The sequence below is a fragment of the Ursus maritimus genome, unplaced genomic scaffold, assembly GCF_017311325.1.
Source record: "Ursus maritimus isolate PB19 unplaced genomic scaffold, ASM1731132v1 scaffold_25, whole genome shotgun sequence".
Taxonomy (NCBI): domain Eukaryota; kingdom Metazoa; phylum Chordata; class Mammalia; order Carnivora; family Ursidae; genus Ursus; species Ursus maritimus.
Window position 1 is genome coordinate 3,308,022 of NW_024425008.1, and position 8,475 is coordinate 3,316,496.

At 39.8% G+C, this 8,475-nt stretch overlaps 1 protein-coding gene across 4 annotated transcripts in view; it reads right to left on the reverse strand.

The window, feature by feature from the left end:
* The window catches only part of MOK (MOK protein kinase), a 49,377-nt gene extending 40,902 nt beyond the window's left edge, over window positions 1-8,475 (reverse strand). For 3 of the 4 annotated variants that reach the window (XM_040641413.1, XM_040641409.1, XM_008684188.2), the window contains exon 1: window positions 8,305-8,475. Coding sequence is in view for 2 of the 4 variants with exons in the window: in XM_040641409.1 (XP_040497343.1) it covers window positions 8,305-8,311 (7 nt within the window). In the remaining 2 variants the exon portion in view is untranslated. The remainder of the gene's footprint in view (window positions 1-8,304) is intronic. The other variant, XM_040641412.1, reaches the window with a different exon arrangement.

The window sequence follows — 8,475 nt, forward strand, 5'->3', positions numbered from 1 at the left end:
GACCAAACTACTGACAGAGGACACTATATGCACAAACCTCAACAACATCGTGCTAGATGAAAGAAGCCAGATTCGAAAGACCACTCACATTTATAGATACATTTATGACACTTCATTTATATGAAATGCTAGAAAAGGCAACATTTTAGCAATAGAAAGCATACCAATAATCCATGGAGCCAGGAGTAGTGGGAGGAGATTGACTGCAAAGGGGCACAAGGGAACTTCTGGTGCGTGATAGAACCATTCTAAATCTTGACTGTGGAGGTGAGGCACTACCGTCTACATTTGCCAAAAATCATCAAACTGTACGCTTAAAATAGGTGAACTTTATTGTGTGCAAATTATACCTCAACAAAGTTGTTAAAATCAGGAGATTTCACATTTAAAAATTCAAGTCAGATCCTTACTTCACAACACACTTAAATATTGCTTAACATTGGTAAAAGGTTGAACATAAAAGTCAAATTAAAAGACAATATACTAGTATATTTACCAGCCCATCAGACAGGGATGGCCTTTTCACACAGAAGTTCAATGAAATCACAAAGAAGGAAGATCTAGAGGTGAGCCTAACCACACATTTTAACACGTTTACATCGAAAACTTAACAAAATGTAAAGGCAAACTACGATGAGAAAATATTTACAACAAATATGAGGACAGCTAACATATTTAATTATGAAGACCACTTACAAATAAGTAAAATACTAGTATCTCTCAAAGAAAATGGACAACTGGGCATAAGATGATTCACTTAAGAGATAAAAAGAGCAAAAGTAGGGAAATCTACTGGCACTTAAAGAAAAAAAAAAAGAGCTGTCTTTTTTTGTTTAATCCATCTGTCAAATTGGCAAAGCCTGAAACACGTGTATTCCACCAAGGAACAAGGCTGTGGTGAGGAAGTGGCCACGTGATATGGCACAATTAATGGGGAAATGAAATGTGCAGAGCAAGACCACTGAGAACATCCACTACCTTCCCTGGTGATGACAGCCTTCCTGGGGAAATGGGATATGGTAGACTCTCACTTTCTTTCTTTTTTTTTTTTTTTTTAAGATTTTATTTATTTATTTGACAGAGATAGAGACAGCGTGAGAGAGGGAACACAAGCAGGGGGAGTGAGAGAGGGAGAAGCAGGCTCCTAGCGGAGGAGCCTGACGTGGGGCTCGATCCCAGAACGCCGGGATCACGCCCTGAGCCTAAGGCAGATGCTTAACGACTGAGCCACCCAGGCGCCCCTAGACTCTCACTTTCTGATTAATCATTCTGTATTGTGTGAATATTCTCCAGTAAACATGAATTACTTAAGTAGGAAAAAGATACTAGAAAGAAAAGACCCCATATAACTTTAGCTCAGCAATTACACTTCCAGGTTTCTACCCAATGATACATCAGAGACACGAACAAAATTTATAGACAGTGATGTTTGCCACAGTACCATAACAGCAAGAATGCTAAAAACTTAAATATCTAATATCAAGGAATGATCTAATAGTAATTTCGGCCATAAGCTGAAATATTATGTACCCATTAAAAATGATTCTTTCAAATAATATTTAATGATACAGGAAAATGTTCAGCCATAATTTAATGTTAAGTGAAAAAAGGATGGTAACAATCATACAAATATATATACACGCAAGAAAGAGAATGGATATAAATACGTAAAATATTTTTTTATTTTTTTTAAGATTTATTTACTTATTTTAGAGAGAGAAAGTGAGAGAGAGCACGAGCGGGAGGGGCAGAAGGAGAAGGAGAGAGAAATAAGCACTCTATGCTGAGTGCAGAGCCCAACATGGCTCAATCCCAGGACCCTGAGATCATGACCTGAGCCAAAGCCAAGAGTCGGACACTTAACTGACTGCACCACCCAGGCGCCCCCATAAAATATTTTTTAAGTATTTATTTATTTGAGAGAAAGAGAGAGAATGAGCACATAGGGGTGGAGGAGGGGCAGGGAGAGAGAAAATCTCAAGCAGGCTCCCTGCTAAGCATGAAGCCTGATGCAGGTCTCAATCTCACAACCATGAGATCAGGGCCTTGAAATCACGACCTGAGCAGAAATCAAGAGTCAAACACTTAATGGACTGAGCCACCCAGGAGCTCCAAAATACATAAAATATTGTAGAGTATCTATGTCTGGGTGGGATCAGTGAAGACTTTAATTCTCTTCATTATTCTTTTCTATATTTTTCAGTGTTCATAATGAATATATACTACTTTAAATGTGTGTGGGTATGGGTATTCTCAAGAACTTTAAGAAATCATTGAACTCGTTGGCTAACCTCCAACAGAAACATGACCTCAAAATAAACTGTCTTGATACTATAATAGCAGTTTAAAGGGAGACAGACATGAAGTTCATGGGAAGGATGAAAGTAATTGAAAGTTGGGCTACGGACTGAGGAATTCAATTTGAGAAGTGAAGAGAAATGTTACACAACAAATCCCAATTTATGTTTCATCACAGACAAGCAGACTTACTTAAAAAACAAAAACAAAACCAAATCAGTCAACTGCACACCTTAAAGTGGTTTAAGTACAAGCTCCCAAGTGTGTGCCAATATCCCGGGCTGACTCCAGCCCATCACAACAAGCAAGTGATAAATGGAACCCATGGCTCTGGAAATGGTCGTGGTAGATAACGATCATTTATTTCCCCCGTGACTCTTTCAACAGACAGAAGGGCTGGGTATAAAACAAGAATGACCGTCAGGGGAGAGAAAAAGAGAAACACCCTTATGAAAAAACACCTAGGAAAAGTAACTTCCTATTCTCTCCAACAGGATCTGGCATATTTTCACAGGTCTTTAAAGTTAGATGAGGAACATTAAGAAGTACGCAGAGCACAACACAAAGCTATGACGGGTTCAGAGCTGTCCTAGTGAAAAACAAAGACAAAAAAAATCCTGCCCCACATTATAGGGAATAGACAAAATAAACAGTCATCCAAAATATCCAAAAAACCACCCAGAGTCAGGGACAAAGAGATAAATAATATAGTTGTACGAAAGAGTAGAAAGAGGAAGGTAAATAAGACCATTTGCATTAAGATTCTATTCATTTTTATTAAACCAAGTCTTGTTTGCTTAAGTGGAATTTAAGCCTTATTTAATGCATGAAAATAGAGGTCAAATTCACTTTTTGTGAAAAGAGACACTTGTAATGCCCAAATCCAAACATTTATATTTAAGCACTGCTTCTAAAGATCTTAATCAAAAGTGTCTGCCCTCAGCTTAGGTCATGATCCCGGTATTCTGTGATCCAGCCACTGCTCAGCAGGGGGCCTGCTTCTCCCTCTGCTGCTCCCCATGCTTGTGCTTGCTCTCTCTCTCTCTCTCTCTCAAATAAATAAACAAAATCTTAAAAAAAAATAAAAAATAAAAAATAAAAAAACCGACCTTACAGGATGCTTGGGTGGCTCAGTCCTTAAGCACCTGCCTTTGGCTCAGGTCATGATCCCAGGGTCCTGGGGTCGATCCCCATGCTGTCGGGCTCCCTGCTCAGTGGGGAGCTTGCTTCTTCCTCTCCCACTCCCCCTGCTTGTGTTCCTTTTCTCACTGTCTCTCTCTGTCAAATAAATAAAATCTTAAAAAAAAACTTAATCAAGGCAGGTGATAGGCATCTGTCAAACTTAAAAAAAAAAAATTAAGTCAGGAACCTTCAATTACTTGGTGTGGTGAGGAAAATTGTGACCTGAATTACCAAATATCATGAAAACACAAAGGACATAAAGTTATTCATAACTCATAAAAATTTTTCATTTAACCTGTACCCTTTAATGAAGTAAATCCACTGCTAGGAATGTAAGCCACTGATAAACGTGAAGAATTACTTAAAAAATTTATTTTCAAACATCTTCATTGTTTGAATCATCCTAGCAAGTTATATATTTAATTATTAAATATATTAAATGGGATTCTACCATTTAGTCTGGGCTATCTGTTTAAGGGACAAATACATATTCATGCATATATATACATATATATACATTCATCTACATACATATATGTACGCATACAGAATGTGCACAGAAAATTTATGGGAGTACATCTAAGAAAATGTATCTTCTTTTTTTAAAGATTTTATTTATTTGAGAGACAGAGAGTGAGAGCGCACAAGCAGGGGGTCAAGGGGAGAGGCAGAGGGAAAGGGAGAGAGAATCTCGATCAGACTCCCCACTGAGTTCAGAGCCTGATTTGGGTCTCAGTTTCACAACCCTGAGATCATGACCCTAGCAGAAACCAAGAGTCAGATGCTTAGACTGAGCCACCCAGGCGCCCCACATCTGAGAAAATGTTAATCAGGATTAACTCCGTCAAGCAGGGGAGGGTCCTGAGACTAACTTAAAACCTTTCACTGTTTCAATTTATCACAAAGCCAGTATTATTTTTACTTAATTTTGTTTTAATTTAAAGAGAAAAAGTTGGGGCGCCTGGGTGGCTCAGTCGTTAAGCGTCTGCCTTCGGCTCAGGGCGTGATCCCAGGGTCCTGGGATAGAGCCCCGCATCGGGCTCCCTGCTCTGCTGGGAGCCTGCTTCTTCCTCTCCCACTCCCCCTGCTTGTGTTCCCTCTCTCGCTGGCTGTCTCTGTCAAATAAATAAAATCTCAAAAAAAAAAAAAAAGAGAGAGAAAGTTGCTAGTTGATGCATCTATTTATAAAAACAGATGAGATGCACAATAGGAAGAGAAACTCAAACAGGATTATTTGAGGTACCTTGCAACTTTGATTCTATAAATATACATTTATGAGAGACATAAAGCTTAAACCTCTGCAATGACAACAGATGATTTTAAAAATTCTCTATAATAGGAAACTGTGATGCCTTCAGAATGTGTAGGATTTTTTCTCTTTTTATAGGTATGTTTTGAATAATCCATTAAAAAGTTCAGACAGTAAAAAAGTTGGCACTCCCACTAGGTTAGATAAGGGTAGATTTTTTTAAAGCAAGGATTTGACTGTCATTCTTTCCCCTTTCCGCCTTCCATCCATGGGATAGCAAATAATAACTCATTTATAATTTACCACTTCACCAGGCGCTAGGATATGAGCTTTACATGGTTGATCTCATTTAATCCTTGAAACAATCCTATAAAATAGGTATTAGTATGCCTGTTCATTTTTTTGAGAGGGAGAGGGAGGGGCATAAGGAGAGAGAGAATCTTAAGCAGGCTCCACCATGCACAACGCGGCGTCTGATGTGGGGCTCGATTTCACATCCCTGAGCCAAAATCAAGAGTTGGACGCTTAACTGACTGAGCCACCCAGGTGCCCTAGTATGCCTGTTTAAAACTGAGTGTGGAAGATTTTATTTTCAAAAGATGGCAGCTTCTAGATATCCCGTCCCACATACTTATCTTAGTATGTGTCTTTGCCACTCCTCCATCACGAGGTGGGATCTATGTTCTCTATCCTCCAATCTGGGGGATGTAGCAGAGACACTGTGACATTTCCGATGCTAGATCAGAGAAGGTAATGCTGCTTCCACCTCGCGCCCCTGGGATGCTGATCCTCAGAACCCAACTGCCTCCCTGTGAGGAAGGTCAAGACATGTGGAGACGGTAGTCCCCTGGCTGACAGCCCAGGCTACAGTCCCAGTGGGCAGCCAGCACCCGTCGCCAGACAGGCGAGTGAGAAACTTGTGAGAGGACTCCAGCCCAGCCAAAATCTGACTGCGAGTGCATGAGAGAATCCAAGTGAGGCCTGCCTAGTTGGGTCCAGGCCACCCACAGAACCATGAGAGAGAATAAGATATTGTTATTTTAAGCCACTAAGTTAGGGTGATTTGTTGGGAAGCAATAAATAACCAGAATAATGAAGAAAACCAGTTTAAGAAAGGTCAGTAACCTGCAGGAGACTGCCATGTCTGCCTGGCTCTAACGCCCATGCTCTTAACAACTTCACTCTGTTTCTCCCTCTTCCCCACCACTGCCTGTGATGCAAAACAAAAAGGAGAAGGTGATCAATGATCAATACATCCCTAAACACTTGGGCAATGTCTAGAAAAGAAAGAAGAAATCCACCTAGAAAACTGTAAGATAAAGACCAACATGATAACCTAGCATTCCTGACCACACTCTTTGGCCCCAAGCTAGGAGTCCATTTTCCCAATTACTCACTTTTTCTATTCATTCTACTTCCACAACTCTGTCTCTGCAACTTCCTGTTCTGGACTATTTTCTCCACTGTTAAATATTTGCTAAACATTTAACTGATCAAGACTTACACCTGGGTAACAATAGGTTTCACCAATTCTCAGACAGGATTTTAAGGTAGTAGGAAGAATAAAGATGTAAGACTAAGCCAAGTAATTGAAAACTGACAAAACGGCCATCTAAAAGAACATATCAAATAAAACCTACTATATAATATATTTTTAAAACCCAAAAGCTTTAAAGGATACAAATAAAATGCAAGTATTTATATATGTAAAATATTTGTTTATAGTATGTATTTTTTATTACAGTATACAACATATAAAGCTTACATTAGTGTTTCAAAGGGGGGATGGGGAGGCTGGCTGGCTCAGTTGATAGAGCATGTGACTCTTGATCTTGGGGTTGTGAGCTCGAGCCCTTCGCTGGATGTGGAGACTACTTAAAAATAAAATCTTTTAAAAATAAATAAATAAAAATAAAAGAGGACATAGACACACATTTATGTATGCTTATATATAAATCTATAGATACACATTTATATAGAGAGACATATTTAGACATAAAAGAAACTGTAAGAGTGGTTGACCCTAGGAAAAGAGCAGGAAGGGTCTAAGAGGCAAAGCTGAATAAATGGAATGATCAAACGATCAAACGTAACTTCAAAAAACTGAGACATGCTGACATCAGGCACTCTAGATGGGACACACTAAAAGGCACACATATTCTTGGCCAAAATATTTAAGCTAAAGCTAATCATGAGGAAACAATCCGACAAATCCAAATTGAAGGATATTCTGCAAAATACATGGCCTGAATTCTTAAAAAAAAGTCAAGAAAGACACATAAGGCAGTACACTGTGTCAGATTAAAGGAGACCAAAGAGATTTGACAATAAATGCAATTTGTGATTTTTGGCTGGCTCCTGAATGGATGTTACTGGGATAATTGGGAAAATTTGAAATATAGGCTGCATTTTGGATAACGGTACTATCCCAACACATTATTTGTACCGTGATTATGTAGGAGAATGTCCTTGTTCTCAGCAGATACTTGCTGAAAGTGGTACTCTCAAAAGATTTGGTGAAAATAAATACTGTACATAATTTAGAGAGTGCAAGTGAGCAAGCACACAAACAAAAGGCAAAACGGTGCATCTAGGTGAAAGGTTTACAAATATTCAATGGATTCTTCTTGCAACTTTCATGTAGATTCAAAAATTTTCAAAATAAAGAGTCAGGAAGGAAAAAAGGAACACAGTAAAAAAAAATATGTGCATATAAGTCCACGCTATAAGTAAAAGTGTAAAGTCTTTCGTAGGCCTTGTATTCTAACTACAGCTTTGGGTGCATTAATGAAATAGATTAATATGTAAACAATATCTACCAAAAAAAAATAAGAATGTCTTGTAAAGGGCAAATGAGATTAATTATTTTAAATATCTTTGTTCCAGAATTTATGCCTTAATCAATTACCAACTGACACTTAAAAGTACAATACAAATTTTACATTGTAACTATAATATAATTTAATCTTTTTACAGAAAAAAAAAAAAAAAAGCCCATTCTAGTTGGTTGCATTTGAATTGCCCAGAATCCACAAATCCAAGCATGGGTAAATTTTTTACCCGTCACATTTTCTAGGACTACAACCTTTCCCTACTTCCCAATAACCCTCACTTCACCAAAAGGTTGTTTCAAAATCCCTATAAAAAGAGTTCCCATAAAAACACAGCTGCATGATCCAGAAAATAAAACTGCCCAGCTTTCCTCTCAATTGTTCCCTAAAGCAATGTCACGAAAAGGCAGGAAACCACACGGTAACCGCTCACTACCTTACTGCCGAATGTTCAAGAATCCCAGTTTCAATCCAGCATTTTAAAACAACCAACAAGACCCTCAAAACTGGTAATATAACCATGCGCTAAATTAGGCCGGGGGGTGGGGGGGTGGGGGAGGGACTCCGGAATACACTGTGAGACCCCAGCGCCCCCAGATACGCCCAGAACCCCGGGGGCGCCAGCTACTGACCGCCCAGGGAGGCTCGGGGTCCCCACACGCGACGCCCAATCCCTCGACCCGCCGAATGGCCACATAGGCGCGAAGGGGCCCGGTCCCTCCAGTCCCTTCCGGCCCCGCTCACTCTTCATCCTGGATACGGAAGCCGACGACAAGCCCTTGCCGACACTGGACGGAGAAGAAAGGGGCAGAGAGGACGGCCCCCTGGCTTCCACTCCTCTGAGGCAGGGTCCCAAACTAGGTCCTCCGCGCTGGCCCCTCGACAGAAAGCGTTAGGATCCGGCGGCCATGTTGT